Genomic DNA, 24142 nt, shown 5'->3' with positions numbered 1-24142 from the left:
AGACTTCTCTCTAAGATCAGGAACAAGACAAGGATGCCCTCTTCCACCTCTGCTATTTGACACTGTACTGGAAATTCTAGCTAGAGTAGTTAGACAAAAAAAAAAAAAGAAAGAAAGAAAGAAACAAAAGGCATCTAAACTGAAAAGAAAGTGGCAAAGCTCTCTCTGTCAGCAGATAACATTATCTTCTACATAGAAAATAAAAAAGAATCCATATAACAGCTAGTAAAAGCATTTATCAAAGTAGCAAGGTATAAGATCAACACGCAAAAATTAGTTATGTTTTTATATACCAGTAATGAACAATCCAAAAAGGAAATCAAGAAAGCAATACCATTTAAAATAGCATCTAAAAAACTAAATACTTAGGAATAAAACTAACCAAGGAGGTGAAAGATTTGTATGCTAAAAACTAGAAAATATTGCTGAAAGTAATTAAAGGAGATCTAAATAAATATAAAGACATATGTGTTCATGGATAGAAAGTCTTAACATTGCTAAGACATTAATACTGTTACCCAAAGCAATATATAGATTCAATGCAATCTCTATCAAAATCCCAACAGCCTTTTTGCAAGAATGGAAAATAAGTTCTTCAAATTCATTTGGAATTACAGGCCAAAATGATCTTGGGAAAGAACAATAATGTTGGAGGACTCACACTTCCTGACTCCAAGAACTGTAGCAAAGCTACAGTTATTGAAAGTATGGTAATGGCATGAAGACAGACATACAGACATACTGAAAAAAATTGAGAGCCCAGAAATAAAGTCTTGCATATATGGTCAATAGATTTTTGTCAAGAATGTCAGGACCACTGAATGGGGAAGGGACAGTCTTCTCAACAAATGCTGTGGGAAAATTGGATATGTATATGCAAAAGAATCAAGTTGGACCCTTACTTTATACCATATACAAAAATTAACTGAAGAGAAACTCAACATCTAAACTTAAACAAAAGACAAAACTATAAAATGCTTAGAAGAAAAGAGTGTGGAAAATATTTATAAGACTGGATTTGGCAACAATTTCATAGATATGACACCAAAGGCACAAAGCAGCAAAAGCAAAAAGAGATAAATTTGACTTAATCAAAATTAAGAACTTCTGTGCATCAAAAAACACTCAAAAGAGTGAAAAGACAATCTACAGAGTGGCAAAATAGTTGCAAATCATATATCTGACAAGGAATTAATATCCAGCATATATAAAGAACTCCTATAACTTAATAACAAAAAATTTTCAAAGTGGGCAAAGAACTTGAATAGACATTTCTCTAAAGAACACAGACAATGGCTAATAACCACATGAAAAGATGTTCAGCATCACTAACCATTAGGGAACTGAAAAATCAAAACCACAATGAGATACCACTTCATACCCATTGGGACAGCCATCACTAAAAAAGGAAAGGAGGGAGGGAGGAAGGAAAGAAAGAAGAAAGGAAGGAAGGAAGGAAAGAAGGAAACAAGTGTTGGTGAGGATGTGGAGAAACTGGAAACTTGCGTCTGCCGGTGGGAATGTAAAATGTTATAACCTCTGTGGAAAACAGTATGGCGGTTCCCAAAAAACTTATACATAATATTACCATATCTTCCAGCAATTCCACTTCTAGGTATATGCCTCCAAAGAACCAAAAGCAGGGACTCAAACAGATATTGGTATACTAAGTCAATGTCAACATTATTCATGATAGCCAAAAAATAGAAACAATCCAAATGGCCATCATCAGATGAATGAATAAAATGTGTTATATATGTATGCAATAAAATATTATTGTCTTACAAATGAATGAAATTCTAATGCATTCAACACCTTGAAAGCAAACCTTGAAAATGTTATGCTTAGTTAAATATGCTAGGCACAGAAAGACAAATATTGTATAATTCCACTTACATGAGGTATCTAGAATAGGGAAATTCACACAGCCAGAAAGCAAAATAGAGGTTACAAGGAGACGGAAGAAGAGAAGGGAAGATACTGCCTAATGGGGAGAGAGTTCTTGTTGGGATGATGAAAAAGTTTTGGTTATAGATAGTGATGACTGGTATGCAGCACTGTGAATGTATTAATACCACTGAATTGTATACATACAAATGGTTTAAATAATAAATAATATGCTAAGTATATCTTACCAAAATTAAAAAGGATAATACAATAGGCTTCTAGATTTTAGCATAGGTGATTATCATCATCATCTTGGAGCTGCTAAAGATTTCCTAAAATAGATACAGAGAGCACTGATCATGGGGGAAAATATTGATAAAATGGTATACATTAAAATCAGGAACATCTATTAAAGGACACTATTTAGAAAGTGAAAAGGCAAGCCACAGACTAGGAGAAGGTATTTCAAAGTATACAGTATCCTAAAAGGTTTACTTTCAAGTTTTGGTAACTTCAAAAGTACAAAATCAAACAAATCATTTTATCATTTAATTACTTAAATTTATTTTACATGTATTTAGTTTTATGAATTTTTAATAATACAATTTAATGTCCATTTTTCATTTCAGTCACTCTGAAGATGGAAATTTTTTTCTATAGAGTCAGTTTGGTGAACATGAAAAAACCAGTGCCACATAGCACAGGGAGGTCTCCAAGAACCCCTATGTCTTTCTATTGAGCCCCAAAGCCCCATCCAGATCTCTTCATCCTTCTTGATGAGTTTTCCTATAGTACCTTTACTTTTTTTTTTATTATTATTATACTTTAAGTTTTAGGGTACATGTGCACAATGTGCAGGTTAGTTACATATGCATACATGTGCCATGTTGGTGTGCTGCACCCATTAACTCGTCATTTAACATTAGGTATATCTCCTAATGCTATCCCTCCCCCCTCCCCCCACCCCACAACAGGCCCCGGTGTGTGATGTTCCCCTTCCTGTGTCCACGTGTTCTCATTGTTCAGTTCCCACCTATGTTCTCACATGAGGTGTTTGGTTTTTTGTCCTTGCCATAGTTTGCTGAGAATGATGGTTTCCAGCTTCATCCATGTCCCTACAAAGGACATGAACTCATCATTTTTTATGGCTGCATAGTATTCCACAGTGTGTATGTGCCACATTTTCTTAATCCAGTCTATCATTGTTGGACATTTGGCTTGGTTCCAAGTCTTTGCTACTGTGAATAGTGCCACAATAAACATACGTGTGCATGTGTCTTTATAGCAGCATGATTTATAATCCTTTGGGTATATACCCAGTAAAAAAAGAGCCTGCATTGCCAAGTCAATCCTAAGCCAAAAGAACAAAGCTGGAGGCATCATGCTACCTGACTTCAAACTATACTACAAGGCTACAGTAACCAAAACAGCATGGTACTGGTACCAAAACAGAGATATAGACCAATGGAACAGAATAGAGCCCTCAGATATAATGTCACATATCTACTACCATCTGATCTTTGACAAACCTGACAAAAACAAGAAATGGGGAAAGGATTCCCTATTTAATAAATGGTGCTGGGAAAACTGGCTAGCCATATGTAGAAAGCTGAAACTGGATCCTTTCCTTACACCTTATACTAAAATTAATTCAAGATGGATTAAAGACTCAAATGTTAGACCTGAAACCATAAAAACCCTAGAAGAAAACCTAGGCAATACCATTCAGGACATAGGCATGGGCAAGGACTTCATGTCTAAAACACCAAAAGCAATGGCAACAAAAGCCAAAATTAACAAAAAGGATCTAATTAAACTAAAGAGCTTCTGCACAGCAAAAGAAACTACCATCAGTGTGAACAGGCAACCTACAGAATGGGAGAAAATTTTTGCAATCTACTCATCTGACAAAGAGCTAATATCCAGAATCTACAATGAACTCAAACAAATTTACAAGAAAAAAACAACCCCATCAAAAAGTGGGCAAAGGATATGAACAGACACTTCTGAAAAGAAGACATTTATGCAGCCAAAAGACACATGAAAAAATGTTCATCATCACTGGCCATCAGAGACATGCAAATCAAAACCACAATGAGATACCATCTCACACCTATAGTACCTTTTCTTTACAGCATATCTAATTTGAAACCATGTCAGTTCATCAGGGAAGTTCTAATAACTAACTCAAAGAAAATGTGTCATGACCTCATCAGTTTCTTTCTCCTCTTGACCTCTATACAAATGATCTCACTTTAACTTCAAAAATCACCTCTATATACCAACAAGAACTAGGAAAAGCATCTTTTATCAAGCCTCCAATTCCTCCACAAACATTTTTCCCTTTTTTACTTTAGGTGCTAATCTCCTTAAATTTGTATAGCTGCACATGTGGTCAGGAAAGAATTCAAAAAGATGCACTCCAAAATAACATTCAATATTCACTTACACAGAGAAATGGCAAACAGCTCACTCTGCTGAAAAGTATTTTCAGGGACAGGCACGGTGGCTCATGCCTGCAATCCCAGCACTTTGGGAGGCCGAGGCAGGCGGATCACAAGGTCAGGAGTTCGAGACCAGCCTGACCAACATGGTGAAACCCTGTCTCTACTAAAAATACAAAAATTAGCCAGGTGGGGTGGCATGTGCCTATAATCCCAGCTACTCAGGAGGCTGAGGCAGAAGAATCGCTTGAACCTGGGAGGCAGAGGTTGTAGTGAGCCGAGATCATGCCACTGCACTCCAGCCTGGATGACAGAGTGAGACTTCATCTCAAAAAAAAAAGGATTTTCAGTTCTGATACACCAAGCACTTTGTGACATATTTTTTAAGTTTAAATTGCATATAATATAGAGGGTCTATAAATAATATCAACTGACAAGGATATTAATAATTCATAAAATCATCATGCTATGATGGGTGTTTTTTCTCTTTTATAAACTTCCTGACATATAAAATACATGTACATAATAATTATAGATCGTATCACATATTACACATTTTATTTTCAGGCTATGGAAAGGTATTTTATCTATATTTAGCAACTTGAATTAAGCACAGAGTCTCACTGGGCATAAAATATTATCTCTAAAGAGTTTTTGTAGGAAGCTGAAAAAGTCTGCAGTGACTGTGCACTTTGGTTTTGGTTTTTGGGTTTGTTGTTGTTGTTGTTGTTGTTTGTTTGCTTGTCTTTTGGCTGTTTGCCTGACATTTGGCAGGTCATCACCAGGCACAGGATTAAGTGCACATTGATTGGGAGGCCGAGGCGGGGGGATCACGAGGTCAGGAGATCAAAACCATCCTGGCTAACACGGTGAAACCCCGTCTCTACTAAAAATACAAAAAAATTAGCCGGGCGTGGTGGCGGGCGCCTGTAGTCCGAGCTACTCAGGAGGCTGAGGCAGGAGAATGGCGTGAATCCGGGAGGCGGAGCTTGCAGTGAGCCGAGATAGCGCCACTACACTCCAGCCTGGGCGACAGAGCGAGACTCCGTCTCAAAAAAAAGAAAAGAAAAAGAAAAGGATTAAGGGCACATTGAAATCTGTGGTCTCTCTATTTTATAATTTACTTTACCCCAAAATGCACACCTTAACTGTACAGAAAAACAACGTAAAGAACGGAGAAGATCAATAGTTTGCTCAAACAGGCAACTACCAAATAAAAAGGAGAGTTAAGGACCAGAGCCCAGGTTTATTGATTAGTACCCTTCCCTTCCCCCTCGACCTTGTGGGGATTAAAAATAAAAAGACTTGTTAATACTAACCTATTACAAAAGTGATGAAGAGGGCATTTGCTTGCTAATGAAGTCTCTGCAGAGGCAGCCAGAAAATCGGCCTGCGGCTGGAGTCAGGCGCAGCGAGTATGACGCTAACATGGGCCGGAAAGGGTTCGTCTGTGTCAGACCCCATCCCACACCTCATCTTTCACTGCTGTCCTGAGAGCCAGCATGCTCAGAACAGTTTCGAAGCCCCCAGGGCGCCTGTGTCGGCGCGGGTCTCCACGTGGAGTCCCCTGGCGGCCGCTCTAGACCATAACGGCTGCGTTGGAACCTCGCGAGAAGAGATGAGGGTCACCGCCGAGGAAACATCGCCCATCAGGCAGGTGCTGCCTCCGGAACTCTGAAGCCGAAGATCCGGAACTAAGGGCACCAACTGCAGGATCACGCCTCTCTGGCCTTGTAGTCAAGTCAGTGTAGGGCATGGTCCGGTTTGGACCATAAGTTCTTCTTCTTCGAGTTTCAATTTTGTACGTTTCTCTTGTTTGCTCCCCAACACAGTGCTACAGGAGGGTTTTGTTTTGTTTTGTTTTGTTTGTTTGGCGCTGAGGAAACAGACTTTGAAAGAGTAAATGATAAGAACAAGGTCACATAAGGTAAGATTTGAACTCACAACTGGTAAGATATGAACTCAAGTTTGACTCTTTCCACTATACCTTTCAATTTCAAGCTTAATGGGCCATCTCAAAGGCAATTTAAGCCTTAAGAGTTCATGGTTTATGTAAGTGAAAGGAAATGTTTATAAATGAAAAATGTAAAGACAAGATCTTAGACTTTGACAATCTCCCCTTGGAGACTGGGGAGATTGTCAAAACCACATGAGAAAAGTTACAAGACAAATCGATTTAAAAAAAAAATTGGTTGCAAGAAACAAAAGCTCTCTCTTACTAGTTTTAGCAAAATTAAGATATATTTGTTATAATATATGGACAGGTATTTTACATAATATAAGGACCAGAAATCAGCCAGGTTTCCGAAAGGAAGTGGAACTAGAAAATGGAAAGCCATCATAATCTCGGGAAGTTCTGTTCTTCCATCTCTGCTTTTCTCTGGGTGTCTTCTCTATCCTCTCACTCTCAAAACTTACTTTTTTCTACAATTTTGTCCATTAGAGAAGAGCATGGCAATGCCACTTCTCCTAAATTTTTACATCTTCTCAACAAGAGACCAGCCTGCACAATCTTGGAAAGAGTATATCATGAACTCGCCTTGCTTTAGATGTTTACCTTTGACCCAATCAGCTAGGATAAAAGAATAATTATGGATATTAAATATGGATGCTAGGGAGAATAACACAGGTTATATACAATCTAATGATAGCTATCTGTGAGTTGTAATTTTCTTATCTATTGAACACCCTCTCTATATTTTTATTGGTTCCTAACTTATGAAGCCCACCTTTCCAAAATATAACATATCACTCTATTTTCCAGCCTCCCCTGCATCTGGTGTAGGTATATGACATGGGTTCTTCCAGTCAGGTGCCCCTGAACCAGACTTTAATTTAGAGGGAAACAACAATGAGTAAGAGAATAAACCATGGCAACCAAAAGCCCAATTTTTCTGACCCTGTAAATGTGGGGATATGGGTAATTTCTAGAGGGATTGATGTTATTGGGACAGTCACCATATTCTATTTACTAAATCCTAATTTAAGGTTTGTAAGTGAACAAACAATTTGAGAGGTAACTAATGGATTTCTCAAGATGGTAATATTGGTGGTTTCATGCAAAACCCTCTCAGGGAACAACAAAGTAGTAAAAAATAGGCAGCTGTTGGTTGGATTTCCCTCTAAAGTTTAAGTTTCTTATCCCCCCCGCAAATTAACATTAATTTGTTTTCATATTTTCCTACAGAAAAGGAACACACTTATTCTTTCATATCTCTATTGTATCTTAGTGAAAAATGCCACGAAATCGTCTGTGGATAAGAGAGGAAACAAGAATGTTGGGGGTAAGAACTAAATACCAATTGAGTGAATAAATGATTATAGTGCTGCGATTTCTAAATATAAAAGGGAAGAGACTGTATTATGTATAATAGACTGTAATATGTATTATGTATAATAGAGGGAAGAGACCTCTATTATGAACTCCTCAAATGGAGGAATGTTAATAGAAGTGTCCTGAAATTGTTATGTAGCATCTGCATTTTCCACATTCAGCCTCAACACATAAGCTATTTATCAGGCTCACATTAAATAAAGCAGAAATTATGAATTTATCAGCTACATGTAAATGACCCAACAACATCTAAAACCACTCATGCTCTCAGAAAACCCTGACTCTGGAAATGGGTAAAGAAATCTCTTTTTGGCATCTATAAATTATTTCAAGCTAAGCTGATGACGTGATTCTAAATGAGATAACCAGATTGTGGAAACTACATTCAGGAGAAGCTGCAGGCCACAGAGTTTTATGGTCAGTGATCACAGTAACACTGTGCTTTCAAGATTACCCCCAAAACACATGACTCTTTTCCCAGTCAACTTCATCAAATATGGCAGGTATTCACCCATATTGCTGTATGATTTTGCATTATCCACTCATTGTTGGATGATGGAACCAGATTAGGATTAAACCAGCAGGATTAAAGTTTGGTTCAGGAAAATTCCCAACATCACAAGTCTATTATTACTTCCACTTATTTAAGAACTGCCTGATCCTTTGCAAGAATTATACTAAGAGCCTTACATAAAACAAGCAATGAACCCAATATTTTCTCTCCTCATTTTCAAGGTTGTGATATTAAAGATGTGGATTCCTAACCCCCTTATCCATTTATCTGGTCTTGATATTGGGGAAAAAATAGTTGAAATGTATTTGAGAATAAATAAATTTGTTATTGTCCATATTACTGTCTTTCTAATGAGATCTACCATTATCTAAGAAGACACAGAGCTCTGGTTTTATTTCATGCATTAAGACATTCCAATGGCCATTTCTCCCTATTCTTACCACTAACTATATCTAAAACTTTGGATAAATACAAGAAGATCTGGAAAAGTACAGATAAGGAAGAATAAGATTTAGGGACCTTTGAACCCAAAGAATGATATGTTAGTCAATTTCCTGAGTTTTCTTTTTATTGCATATATCTCAAACTAGGTTCCCAGTTGAGATATACCTACTAATGTTTTGAAGCCTGCAATTTCAAATACCTAGGAATAAATTTAACCAAGAAGGTGAAAGGAAAACTATAAGTAAAACTACAGAAGACTGATAAAAGAAACTGAAGAGGGCACAAACAAATAGAAAGACATCCCATGCTCATGGGTTGGAAAAATGATGATACTAACCAAAGAAATCTACAATTTCAATGTATTCCAAATCCAAATACCAATGTCATTTTTCATAGAACTAGAAAAAAGAATCCTAAAATTTGTATGGAATCAAAAAAAGTTTTCAAATAGCCAAAGCAATCCAAAATACTTAGAAGAGAGGGACTTGAGACATTTTCAACACGCAGAAATATCCTAACGTCCCTAACTTGATCATTACACATTCAATAAATGTAGCAAAATATTACATGTACCCCACAAATATGTACAAATATTATATCACTAAAAAATAAATTTTAAAAATAAAAATTTGATTGATATAACTAAACAAGAAAAACAAATATATAAAAGAACTCAACACCACCACCAACCAGTAAGATGTAATTAATATTTATAGAATATCTAACATCAGAATATATACTCTTTTTTTTTTTTTTTTTTACTTTTAGGTTCAGGGGTATATGTGTGGGTTTGTTATATAGTAAATTGTTATTATGGGGGTTTATTGTACAGATTATTTAATCACCCAGGTCCTAAGCATAGTACCTCATGGGTAGTTTTTCAATCCTCACCCTGCTCCAAACTTCTACCCTCAAGCAGGTCCTGATATCTGTTGTTACCTTCTTTGTGTTCATGTGTGCTGGACATTTAGCTCCCACTTATAAGTCAGAACATGCAGTATTTAGTTTTCTGTTCGTGTGTTAGTTTGCTTAGGATAATGGCCTCCAGCTCTATTCATGTTGCAGCAAAGGACATGATTTCATTCTTTTTTATGGCTGCATAGTATTCCATAGTGTATATGTACCATATTTTCTTTATCTAGTCTACCGTTGATGAGCATTTAGGTTGATTCTATGTCTTTCCTCTTAAGAATACACATTCTTTTTAAGTGTCCATGGAACATTAACCAAATAAGCTATATTTTGGGCCATAAGACAAACTTTGAAATATTTAAAAGAATTGAAATCATATGGAATGTGTTCTCTCACCAAAATAGAATCATACTAGAAACCAATTAAGAGAAAGATAACAAAAAAGCTCCAAAATTGAAAACTAAGACACTTTTAAATAATTAATGCTTTAAAGAGGACATTTCAATGAAAAATTTTTAAAATTCAATTAAATTATAATGAAAATACATGATATCAAAATGTATAACACTAAATGCTTACAGAAAACAAGAAAATTGTCAAATAAATACTGCAAACTCTCACCTAAAAAAACTAGAAAAAGAAGAGCAAAATAAACCCAAATAAATCAGGAGAAAATAATAAAGATAAGAAAATAAGTCAATAAAATTAAAATTTAAAAAGTAGAGAAAATCAGTACAACAAATAGTTGATTCTTTTAAAAGATCATCAAAATCAACAAACATCTAGCAAGACTGATCAATAAAAAGAAAGAGAAGACAAAAATTATCAAACTCAGAAATAAAGTATATTACTACAGATAATTTATATCTCAAAATAATATTAAGAGACTACTATCAATAATTCTATAGACAAAAATTTGACAACTTTGATAAAATGAACAAATTTTCCCAAAAAGCACAAACTACAACTCAATATGAAATAGATCATTTTAATGGCCCTGTAATTGTTAGAAAAATTAAATTTGTAATTTTGAAACTCCTGAAAAAGACATCTCCAGGCCTGATTTCACTGAAGAATTCTACCAGATGTTCTTAGAATATTCAACACCAGTTTTTCTCAATATTTTTCAAAAAAACAGAAGAGAATGAAACATTTCCCAACTTATTTGAAGAAGCCAATATTATTCTGATACCAAAATCAAATAAGACAAAGATAGTACAAAAGAAGAAAACTATAGATACATATCCTTCAGAATATAGACACAAAAATCATTTACAAAGTATTAGCAAATACAATTCAGCAATACTTAAAAATAATTTTCCACCATGACTTATTCCAGATATACACAGCCGGTTTAGTACTCAAGAAGCAATCAATGTAACCCATCATATTAATAGGCTAAAGAAGAAAAATCACATGATCATGTCAGTTGATGCAAAATAAACCACATTTGACAAAATTTAACACCCATTCATGATATTTTAGAAAGCTCTTAGAATAACAGAAATGTAGGAGAACTTCCACAACCTGATAAAGAACACCTGCAAAAAAACTTACAGCTAACATTATATTTCATCTTTAAAAATTGAATTATTTTCCCCTAAGATTGGTAACAGTGCAAAGATATCATCTCTCACCATGCTTACTAGCACAGTACTAGAAGTCTTAGCACAGATCAATAAGATAAAAAAAGAAAAAGAAAAAGCATACAGATTGTAAAGGAGAAAATAAAAATAATAAGTGAGTTCAGCAAGGTCACAGGATACAAGATTAATGATCAACATACAAAATTAATTATATTTTTATATAATAGCAGTGAACATATGGACAACAAAATTTAAAACACAATACTATTTAAAATTGCTCAAACAATTAAATACTTAGGTATAAATTTAGCAAAATATGTACAGGACTTATATTTTGAAAATTATCTAATACTAATAAAAGAATTCAGGAGGCTGAGGTGGATGGATCACCTGAGGTCAGGAGTTCAAGACAAGCCTGACCAACCTGGCAAAACCCCATCTCTACTAAAAATACAAAAATTAGCCTGGTGTGGTGGCATGTGCCTGTAATCCCAGCTACTCAGGAGGCTGAGGCAGGAGGATTGCTTGAATCTGGGAGGCAAAGGTTGCAGTGAGCAGAGATCATGCCACTGAATTCCAGCCTGGCTGACAAGAGCGAAACTTCACCTCCGAAAAAAAATAAATAATATAAAAGAATTCCAAGTAGGTTACATAAATGAAAAGCCATTTATTGTTGTGGCTGAAAATCTCAACATAGTAAAAAGATTAATTGTCCCAAAATTGACATATAGATTTAGCAAATTCCTATCAAAATCCCGGAAACATTTTTTGTAGATTTAAATAAGATTATCTAAAATTTCTATGGAAAGGTTGAGAAGCTAGAATGGCTAAAAATTTTTTAAAGAAGAATAAAGTGAAAGGAATCATACTACCTGATTTTAATACATATAACTACAGATATTAAGACTGTGTGGTATTGGTGTAGCAACAGATACATGGATAAATGGAACAGAACACACAATCCATAAGTAGACTCATAGAAGTATGGCTGACTGATTTTTTATAAAAGTAATTCCAAGTCTTTGCTATTGTGAATAGTGCCACAATAAACATACGTGTGCATGTGTCTTTATAGCAGCATCCAAATGTCCAACAATGATAGACTGGATTAAGAAAATGTGGTACATATACACCATGGAATACTATCCAGCCATAAAAAATGATGAGTTCATGTCCTTTGTAGGGACATGGATGAAACTGGAAATCATCATTCTCAGTAAACTATCGCAAGGACAAAAAACCAAACACTGCATGTTCTCACTCATAGTTGGGAATTGAACAATGAGAACACATGGACACAGGAAGGGGAACATCACACTCTGGGGACTGTTGTGGGGTGGGGGGAGGGGGGAGGGATAGCATTAGGAAATATACCTAATGCTAAATGACGAGTTAATGGGTGCAGCACACCAGCATGGCACATGTATACATATGTAACTAACCTGCACATTGTGCACATGTACCCTAAAACTTAAAGTATAATAATAATAAAAAGAAAAAAAAAGAAAACTATTTTTCTATATTTATTATAATGCTTTCTAAATTTTGTTTTTAAAACATTTAATAAATCTGTATATTATTCTTATATATAATGTGAATTTAAAAGATAACTTTTTCAATGGTTATTAAATTGTCAAAACTAAAAAAAAAAAAAGTAATTCAACAGAGGAAGTATAGTCATCTCTAAAAATAGTGTTGGACTAACTGGATAACCAGTGGCAAAAAATAAAAGAAAAGAACCTCAAACTAAAGTCTCCTACCTTATACAAAAATTAACTCAAAATGAATAATATGTTTAAATATAAAATATAAAACTATAACACTTTTAGAAGAAAGCATAGGAGAAAATATTTAGTACCTAGGACTCTAGAGCTCTTTAACATGACCTTAAAAACATGATCCATCCATAAAAAACACAAATCAATACATTTTACTTCGCCAAAATTAAGTTTTGTTTTGTGAAATACCCTTGTTAGGAAGATGAAATGACAAGCTACAGAGTAGGAGAAAATACTTGCTAACCACATCTCTGACAAAGGATTTGTATCTAAGAATATCCTTCTTAAAATCCTTAAAACTCAACAGCAGAAAATACACAAATGATCCAACTTTAAAACCAGCAAAAGACGTGAAAAGACATTTCACTGAAGAAGATATACAGATGGCATAAGCATATAGAAAGATGCTCAACATCATTAGCCACCAAAGAAATGCAAATTAAGACCACAATGGGATATCACTACAAACCTATTACAACAACTAAAATAAGAAATTGTGACAATATCAAATGCTGGAGATGATGCAGAGAAACTGGATCTCTCTTACATTGCCAATGAGAATATAAAAATGATACAATCACTCTCGAAAATAGTTTGACATCTTATTTAAATACTAAACATACACTTACCATTAAATTTAGCAAGTGAGCTCCAGGGTATTTATCTTGGACAACTGAAAACTGATGTCTGCAGAATTTACACATGACTATTCATAGCATCTTTATTTGTAATAGGTCCAAAACTGGAAACTATCAAAATACCCCCTCAAGAGGTGAATAAACTCTAGTTGTTCATACCGTAGACTACTACTCAGAAATTAAAAAGGAGTGAACTACATTGTTACACATAACAACTTGATGGATCTCAAAGGTATTTTGCTGGACAACAACAAAAAAGCCAATTACGAAAGGAACATACTGAATTATTCCATTTATTTGACATTATCAAAATGATAATAGTGAGGATATGAAAAACAAATTAGTGACCACCAGAAGTTTAGCATTGTTGGAACAATAAAGATATAGCATGAGGGATATCTTCATGGTAATAGAATAGTTCTGTATCCTGATTATGGTTGTGATTATGCAAATATGCTTATGTGCTAAAATGACACATAACTATACACACACACTATATCAAGGTTAATTTCCTAATTTTGATATCGTCATATAGTTATGTAAGATGGTACCATTCTGAAAATCTAGATTCAGGACACAAGGACCTGTCCATACTAGTTTTGAAAATTCCTATGAATTTATAATTACTTAAACATAAAGTTTTTTTTAAAATTCTACATCCTTCACTAAACTCAGACTTCAGAGAAAGTCGTCGTGTTCCATGCCAAGCAAGGAGATGAAATGTGCACAGCATGTCAGTCACTGGGAAAAGTCCTATCCATTCCAGTTTCCCCTTGCTTGCTGCCACAGCCTGCCTGAAGTACCTCTAAATGCATAGTTTTGTGTTGCCTAGGGGTTAATCTGTAAGTGAAAATAGTATTTTCATTAATTAGCCACTTCTTGGCTCTCCCCAGAATCACACACCAGAACAGAAGCTCATTGCAAACTTCAAGTAGAGGTGTCCAGCGTTTTAAGAAAATCTGTGAGAAAAATATGTCAGGAATCCCCAGACATTGTGAAAATATGGGTGCAGTATGGCAAAAGATGCTAAGTTACGAACTCCAATCCTGCTCCTTCAGCTTTTTCCAACTTAACCACTGCGCTTACCTGGGGGTGTAGGTAGGGAGAGTCGGAATGTTGGTTCATTCAGTTGTGGCAGAACAAAAGCACCCCTGAGAAATATCTACCTGAAAACCAACTGAAAGGCCTTACAGTGATACGTTAGAGGGCTCTTCATACAACTTAGAATTGTCCTCCTCCTGTGGCTCAGAAACTGTCATAGCTGGCCTGTAACTTCAGTGGGTACAAATTATCTGAGACCTCCACATCAGGAAATAGCCCCTTGGAAGAGTGACAGAAAACCAAGGATCTCAAAGGCTCACTATCCTTTTAAAAGGACCCTCTTATAAAGGACCCAGGACTATCAGTTATAGATGTTATGGAGGTGGGAAGAACAAAAGGAACCAAAGTCCAAAAATCAGCTTTGGTAAAATAAGAGAAATCCAGGGAAGGTCAGAAATACCAAGTCTAGTTGCCTGTAGAACATAAAAGCTGTATATGCAGGATAAGATTGTTGACCTAGGTCAAGAATTCTTGACCATACAGGTACATAGTCATCATATCTACAAACTGCTCTGAAATAATAAACTTTCCTTGTCTGAGTTGAATGTTGAGAAATTTAAAATTCTGTTAGGTCATCACCTTCTGTCTTCATCTCGGCTTTTTCTTGATGTATATTCCTTTCAAAGGCTGAACTAAAATAATAATTAGTGATAGTGTTATTTTCTTCCAGGCCATACAAATAATGACTGGCATATTTCTTCACTGCCTGGGACTGCTCTGGATGTATTTGTTATTGACACAAACTATTGCATTTGAAGCCACATATATTCCTCTTGCATTACTAACGGCATATCCATTTTGGTCATCCTTGCTTGTGAGTAAATAATCAAATTTCTGATTGTTATTCATTAATTTATTCATTACATTTAATGACTGTTTATCAGTCAAGCAGTGTGCCAGAGACTGAACACTAAAAATGCACAATCTCTATTCTCAAGGAACTCATTTTACCTGGTTGAAAATAATATACCAATATGAAAAAACTTAGATTCTTATCAGTGACATTCTTTAATAATAAGAGTCTATTTTGTTAAAAGTCTACCTTTTACATTCTTCTAGGATATGGAGAAAAATGATAAGATGCCCAAGGGGCATTTTGGGAAAACAGAAAATTGTTGGTGACTATTCAACTGCCCATATGGTATTTATTTTGCCAGTGGGGCAAATAAAAAATGAGAGAGCATAACTGCTGAGGAAATAGTGGGATATATACAATTTGTGTAGGGAAAGAAACATAAAATCTTTGTGTTGTATTCGAGAAGTATTTGGTAAAATTGAACAGAGATTTTGAAATTGAATTTTATTGTGACTGATAGTATGAGTGATGTGCCATTGTCTTTAAAGGGGATATCATGAAGAAGATATTATGGTAGTTGATGTGCCATGTTTCCCACAAAATCCTGAGTGAAGTTTATTGTAATATCACATTTGTAGTTTGATTACTCAACCAGTACTTATTGAGTACTATGATGTGTCAGGCACCGTTTTAGGTGCCTGAGATACATTAGCAAACAAAACAAAGATCCCACTTCTTATGGAGCTTTTATTCTAGCATGCTGTAGTATATTAGAAGATGATAAGGCTATAGAAGCAAAAAGAAAAAGAGTAGGCTAAGGGGGACTGGAATTTTTTGGGAAAGTGGCAAAGGGATATATGTTATCATCTAAAATTGGATGGTTGAGGTAGGGCTCATTGAAAAAGTGACTCTATTACTGATCTATTGTTATATAATAAACCACCAAAAACCCAGTGGCATACAATTACAAGCATTTATTTTTTACTCATGCAGACTTGGCAGAGATTCAGCTGCTCTTGGCCTGGTTTCAAGCCGTAGGACAGGTCCAGATCCACTCCATATGTATCTTATTGCCTTTAGACTAGTGACTACTAGAGGCATATTCCTCTCACAATGAAAAGCAAGAACACAAGAGGACAATCCTAATCACACAAGACCATTTCAAGCTTTGGCTTGGGTCATGTTTGTTAAAGTCCCAGCTAAAACAAATAAAATGATCAAGTCCTAAATTAAAGAGCAGGGAAGCATAATCCAAGCACCATGAGATCATGGCAAGAGTATGAAAATATATTACTATTACGTAAAAGTAAAAAATTGTGACCAACAGTTCAAACTACCATAGTGACATTTGAGCAAAGACTTGAAAAAGTGATGGTTTTGACCGCAAGGATATGCTGGAAAAGAACATCTCAGGAGAACATTCAGAATGAAGTCTTCACTGAAGCGTTCCTAGAAAAATGTAGTCAGTATTTCTGGAACAGAGTGAGCAAGCACAATAGTAGTAGAAAACAAGTTAGAAAAAATAATGGGGTGCCTGTTAATATAGGGCTATGTAAGCCATTGTAAAGATTTTAGCTTTTACTGTAAGTGAAATTGGAGTTATTATAGTGTTTCATAAACAGAGTTAAATAATCTGGCTTAGGTTTTAAAAGAATCACTTTGGTTTCTGTGTTGAAAAGAGAATGAAGGGGTCCAAAGAGACTTTTTAGAAAGCTACTTCAAAAGTCCAGGTGAGACTCAAACAAAATCGTTAGTAGTGAAGGTGGTGAAAGTAATGATGTAGATATAAGTTGAGGTAGAGCCAATTTAATATCTTGATGGATTGGGTATGGAGTGTGAAAGAAGTTAAAGATAATGCCAGGGTTTTTATTCAAGCTAATAGAAGGAATGACTTGACATCAACTAATATGGGGAAGACTGTGTACAGAACTGGTTTTCAGAGGAAGACAATGAGTTTGCTTTGAAAATGTTGAGTTTGAAATATTTATTTAATATTCAACTGGAGATGTCAAGTAGCCTGTTGGACATGGAATGTAGAGTTTAGAAGACAGAATTAGAATAAAAGATACAGACTTGCAGAAAGGACAAGACTTCATCAACCAAGTATCTGCTGCCTTCAAGAGACTCACCTAATACATAAGGAATCACATAAACTTAAGGGAAAGGGGTAGAAAAAGATGTTCCACGCAAATGGACACCAAAAGCTAGCAGGAGTAACTATTCCTCTATGAGACAAAACAAACTTTAAAGGAACAACAGTTAAAAAAGACAAAGAGAGACCTTATATAATAATAAAAGGCCTTGTCCAACAAGAAAATATCACAGTCCTAAATATATACGCACCTAACGCTGGAGCTCCCAAATTTATAAAACAATTACTACTAGACCTAAGAAATGAGATAGCAACACAATAATAGGGGGGACTTCAATACTCCACTGGCAGCACTAGACAGGCCATCAAGACAGAAAATCGACAAAGAAACTATTGATTTAAACTATACCCTGGAACAAATTGACTTAACAGATATTTACAAAACCATTGTACCCAACAACTGCAGAATATACATTCTATTCATCAGCACATGGAACTTTCTCCAAGATAGACCAAATGATAGGCCACAAAACAGGTCTCAATAAATTTAGGAAAACTGAAATAATATCAAATATTCTCTCAGACCACAGTGGAATAAAATTGGAAATCAACTCTGAAAGGGACCTTCAAAACCATGCAAATACATGGAAATTAAATAACCTGCTCCTGAATGATCATTGGGTCAACAATGAAATCACAATGGAAATTACAAAATTCTTTGAACTGAATAATAATTACACAACCTATCAAAACCTCTGGGATACAGCAAAGGCAGTACTAAGAAAAAAGTTCATACCCTTACATGCCTACATCAAAAAGTCTGAAAGGGCACAAATAGACAATCTAAGGTCACACCTCAAGGAACTAGAGAAACAAGAACAAACCCAACACAAACCCAGCAGAAGACAAGAAATAACCAAGATTAGAGCAGAACAAAATGAAATTGGGGGAAAAAAGCAATACAAAAGATAAATGAAACAAAGAGCTGGCTCTTTGAAAAGATAAATAAAATTGATAGACCATTAGTAAGAGTAACCAAGAAAAGAGAGATGATCCAAATAAACTCAATTAGAAATGAAATGGGAGATATTACAGCTGAAACCACAGAAATACAAAAGATAACTCAAGGCTACTATGAACACCTTGTGCACACAAATTAGAAAACCTAGAGGAGATGGAAAAATTTCTGGAAATTTACTACCCTCTTAGATTAAACCAGGAAGATATAGAAGCTCTGAACATACCAAAAACAAGCAGCAAGATTAAAATGGTAATAAAAAATTGCTAACAAAAAAAAAGCCCAGGACCAAATGGATTCACAGCAGAATTCTATCAGACCTTCAAAGAAGAATTGGTACCAATCCTACTTACACAACTCCAAAAGACAGAGAAAGAGGGAATCCTCCCTAAATCATTCTGTGAGGCCAGTATCACCCCCATACCAAAACCAGGAAAAGGACATAACAAAAAAAGAAAACTACAGACCAATATCCCTGATGAACATAAATGCAAAAGTCCTTAACAAAATACTAGCTAACCGAATCCAACAGCATATCAAAAAAGTAATCCACCATGATCAAGTGGGTTTCACACCAGGAATGCAGGGGTGTTTTAACATACTCAAGTCAATAAATGTGATACACCACATAAACAGAATTAAAAACAAAAATCACATAATCATCTCAATAGATGCAGAAAAAGCATTTGACAAAATCCAGCATCACTTTATGATTAAAACCCTCAGCAAAATTGGTATACAAGGGACATACCTCAATGTAATAAAAGCCATCTAACAAATCTACAGCCAACATAATACTGAATGGGGAAAAGTTGAAAGCATTCCCTCTGAGAACTGGAACAAGATAAGGATGCTCACTCTCACCACTTCTATTCAACATAGTGCTGGAAGTCCTACCCAGAGCAATCAGACAAGATAAAGAAATAAAAGGCATCCAAATCAATAAAGAGGAAGTCAAACTCTTGGTGTTTCCTAATGATACAGTTGTATATCCAGAAAACCCTAATGACTCATCCAAAAAACTCTTAAAACTGGTAAATGAATTCAGCAAAGTTTCAGGATATAAAATTAATGTACACAAATCAGTAGCTCTGCTATACACCAACAGCGACCAAGCTGAGAAACAAATGAAGAACTCAACCCCTTTCACAACAGCTGCAAAAAAATAAAATATTTAGGAGCATACCTAACCAAGGAGTTGAAAGACCTATGACAGAAATAAATAGAAATACATCCCATGCTCATTTGCTGGGTAGAATCAGTATTGCGAAAATGGCCATACTGCCAAAAGCAATCTACAAATTCAGCACAATTCCCATCAAAATACTACCATCGTTCCTCACAGAACTGGAAAAAAGATCCTACAGTTCATATGGAACCAAAAAAAAAAAAAAGCCTACATAGCTAAAGCAAGATTAAGCAAAAACAACTAATCTGGAGGCATCATATTACCCAACTTCAAACTATACTATAAAGCCATAGTCACCCAAACAGCATGGCACTGGTATAAAAATAGGCACATAGACCAGTGGAACAGAATAGAGAACCCAGAAATAAAGCCAAATACTTACAGTTGGTGTATCTTTGACAAAGCAAACAAAAACATAAAGTGGGGAAAGGACACCCTATTTAACAAATGGTGTGGGGATAATTGGCAAGCCACATATAGGAGAATGAAACTGGACCCTCATCTCTCACCTTATTCAAAAATCAACTCAACATGGATCAAGGACTTAAATCTAAAAAAATATATATAGACGATAACATCGGAAGAACCCTTCTAGACATTGGCCTGGGCAAAAACTTCATGACCAAGAACCCAAAAGCAAATGCAACAAAAACAAAGATAAATAGGTGGGACTTAATTAAACTAAAGAGCTTCTGCACAGCAAAAGGAACAGTCAGCAGAGTAAACAGACAACCCACAGAGTGGGAGAAAATCTTCACAATCTACACATCTGACACAGGACTAATATCCAGAATCTACAAGGAACTCAAACAAATTAGCAAGAAAAAATCAAACAGTCCCATCAAAAAGTGGGCTAAGGACATGAATACACAATTCTCAAAAAAAGATATATAAATGGCCAATAAACATATGAAAAAATGCTCAACATCACTAATGATCAGGGAAATGCAAATCAAAACCACAATGTGATACCACCTTACTCCTGCAAGAATGGCCATAATCAAAAAATTTAAAAAAAAAAGATGTTGGCATGGATGCGGTGAAAAGGGAACACTTCTATGCTGGTGGGGGAATGTAAACTAATACAACCATTATGGAAAACAGTGTGGAGAGTTCTTAAAGAACTAAAAGTAGAATTACCATTTGATCCAGCAATCCCACTGCTGGGTATCTACTCAGAGGAAAAAAAAGGTCATACAAAAAAGGTACTTGCACCCACATGTTTATAGCAGCACAATTTGCAATTGCAAAAATATGGAACCAGCCCAAATGTCCATCAATCTACAAGTAGATAAAAAAGCTGTGGTATACATTTACAATGGAATACTACTCAACCATAAAAAGCAACAAATTAATGGCATTCACGACAACCTGGATGGAATTGGAGACTACTATTTTAAGTGAAGTAACTCAGGAATGAAAAAGCAAACATTGTATGTTCTCACCCATAAGTGGGAGCTAAGCTATGAGGCTGCAAGGGCATAAGAATGATACAGTGGACTTTGGGGACTCAGGGGAAAGGGTGGGAGAGGGTGAGGGATAAAAGACTACAAATTGGGTTCAGTGTATACTGTTCAGGTGATGGGTGCACCAAAATCTCACAAGTCACCACTAAAGAATTTACTCATGTAACCAAATACCACCTGTTCCCAAAAACCTATAAAATTTTTAAAAAATAATAAATGTAATGACAAAAAAGAAGCTTAAAAAAGTAAGAAATCTTAAAAAAATAGAATAAAGAGTCATTGGCATCTAGTAATGAGACTAGATGAGATCACCAAAGAATAAATAAACATAGAAAAGAAGAGATAACTAAGGACTAGAGCAGCACTGTCCAATACAATAGTCACATGTACCTACTGAACCTGGAAAATGCAACTAAACTGCCCTGAGAAGTGGTGTAAAGATAAAATACATATAAATTTCAAAACTTAGTATACATTTTAAAATGTAAAATATATAATTATTTTATATTGATTCTCTCTCGAAATAATTTTGGATATGTGAACTTATAGAAAATATATTATTAAAATAAGTTGTATATATTTCTTTTTAGTTTTCTTAATATGGCACTTGGAAACTTACAATTACATATGTTGCTTGCATTACATTTCTATTGGACAGCCCTAGACAATATTGTGACTGAGGACAGTGCTATGATTAGGTTTGTTTTAATACTATCACTCTATGAGTAATAAGAGATTAGATTTAAGAATGTTAGAGAAGTTAGAAGAGGCTACTGCAGTGATTCAGACAAGAAAAACAGGGCCTTAATTCATTTTAGAGGTGCCAAAAATATAGGTTCTGTCTTAGTCCATTTTGTGTTGCTGTAATAGAACACCATAGGCTAAGTAATTTATAAAAGAAAACAAATGTACTTCTCACAGTTCTTCAGGCTAGGGACTCTAATATCAAGATGCTGGCATCTTGTGAGGGCCTTCATGCTGCATCATCTCATGATGGAAAGTCTAAGGGCAGGCCAGGTGCGGTGGCTCACGTCTGTAATCCCAGCACTTTGGGAGGCTGAGGCGGGTAGATCACGAGGTCAGGAGATCAAGACCATCCTGGCTACCACGGTGAAACCTTGTCTCTACTAAAAATACAAAAAATTAGCCAGGCACTGTGGCGGGCACCTGTAGTCCCAGCTACTCGGGAGGCTGAGCTGAGATCATGCCACTGCACTCCAGCCTGGGCCACAGAGCGAGACTCCATCTCGGGGAAAAAAAAAAAAATCAGCAAAACAGGTAGTTGGTATTTTGCAAAGTTTAACAAAATTGACAAACGTTTAGCCATACTAACCAGGAAAAAAAGAGAGAAGATTCAAATAAGTAAAATCTGAAATTAAAAAAGAGACATTACAACTGATGTTGCAGAAATTCAAAAGATCATTAGTGACCACTATGAGCAACTATATGCCAATAAATTGGAAAATCTAGAAGAAATGAACAAATTCCAAGATACCTACAACCTACCAAGATTGAACCATAAAGAAACCCAAAACCTGAACAGACCAATAACAAGTAATGAGGTCAAAGCCATAGTAAAAAGTCTCTCAGTAAAGAAAAACCTGGGACCGATAGATTAACTGATGAATTCTGCCAAACATTTAAAGAACTAGTAGTAATTCTACTCAAACTGTTTCAAAAAAATAGAGGAGAAGGGAATACTTCCAAAGTCATTCTATAAGGCTAGTAAAACCGTAATACCAAAACCAGACAAGGACACGTCAAAAAAATAAAAAGAAAAAAAAAACTACAGGCCAATCTGATGACTATTGATGCAAAAATCCTCAACAAAATAATAGCAAACCAAATTCAACAATACATCAGAAAGATCATTCATCATGACCAAGTGTGATTTACCCCTGGGATGCAAGGATGAATAAACATACCCAAATAAATCAACATAATACATTATATCAACAAAATGAAAAGTAAAAACTATAAGATCACTTCAATTGATGCTGAAAAGTCATATGATAAAACCCAATATCTCTTCATGATAAAAACTCTCAAAAAACTGAGGATAAAAGGGACATACCTCAATATAATAAAAGTCATTTATGGCAGACCTACAGCTAGCATACTGAATGGGGAAAAATGGAAAGCCTTTCCTCTAAGATCTGGAACACAAGAAGGATGCCTGCTGCCACCACTGGTATTTAACATAGTACTGAAAGTCCCAGCTAGAGCAATCAGACAAGAGAAAGCTATGAAGGCCATCCAAATTGAAAAGAAAAAAGTCAAATTATTCTTGTTTGCACATCATATTGTCTTATATTTGGAAAAACCTAAAGACTCCACTAGAAAATTATTAAAACTGATAAACTCAGTAAAGTTTGCAGGATGCAACACCAACATACAAAAATCAGTAGCATTTCTATATGCCAACAGTAAACAATCTGAAAAAGAAATTTAAAAATTAATCTAATTTGTAACAGCCACACATAAAATTAAATATCTAGAAATTAACTAGGGAACCAGGAAACAAATCCACACACCTAGAGTGAACACATATTCAACAAAGGTGCCAAGAACATATGCTGGGGAAAAGACAGTCTCTTCAATAAATGGTGATGGGAAAACTGGATATCCATATGCAGAAGAATGAATATCTCTCACCATACACAAAAATCAAATCAAAATGGATTAAAGACAAATCTAAGACCTCAAACTATGAAACAACTACAAGAAAACATGAGGAAAATCTCCAGGACATTGGTTTGGGCAAAAATTTCTTGAGCAATACCTCACAAGCACAGGCAATCAGAGCAAACATGGACAAATGGGATCACATCAAGTTAAAAAGCTTCTGCACAGCAAGGGACACAATCAACAAAGTGAAGACACAACCCACAGAATGGGAGAAAATGTTTGCAAACTACCCATCTGACAAGGGATTCATAGCCA

At 35.3% G+C, this 24142-nt stretch overlaps 1 protein-coding gene across 2 annotated transcripts in view; it reads left to right on the top strand.

Moving 5' to 3' along the window:
* The first annotated feature begins 5919 nt into the window (after positions 1-5919).
* Positions 5920-24142, top strand: part of LOC100938640 (membrane-spanning 4-domains subfamily A member 12-like) — a 39532-nt gene continuing 21309 nt past the window's right edge. The window contains exons 1-3 of one of the 2 annotated variants that reach the window (XM_054524313.1): positions 5920-6258; positions 7519-7615; positions 15309-15452. In XM_054524313.1, the coding sequence (XP_054380288.1) occupies positions 7568-7615; positions 15309-15452 (192 nt within the window). In that variant the 5' untranslated portion in view covers positions 5920-6258; positions 7519-7567. The remainder of the gene's footprint in view (positions 6259-7518; positions 7616-15308; positions 15453-24142) is intronic. The other variant, XM_054524314.1, reaches the window with a different exon arrangement.

Source organism: Pongo abelii, chromosome 9, assembly GCF_028885655.2.
Source record: "Pongo abelii isolate AG06213 chromosome 9, NHGRI_mPonAbe1-v2.0_pri, whole genome shotgun sequence".
NCBI classification, from domain to species: domain Eukaryota; kingdom Metazoa; phylum Chordata; class Mammalia; order Primates; family Hominidae; genus Pongo; species Pongo abelii.
This window is presented reverse-complemented; position numbering and strand designations above follow the sequence as displayed.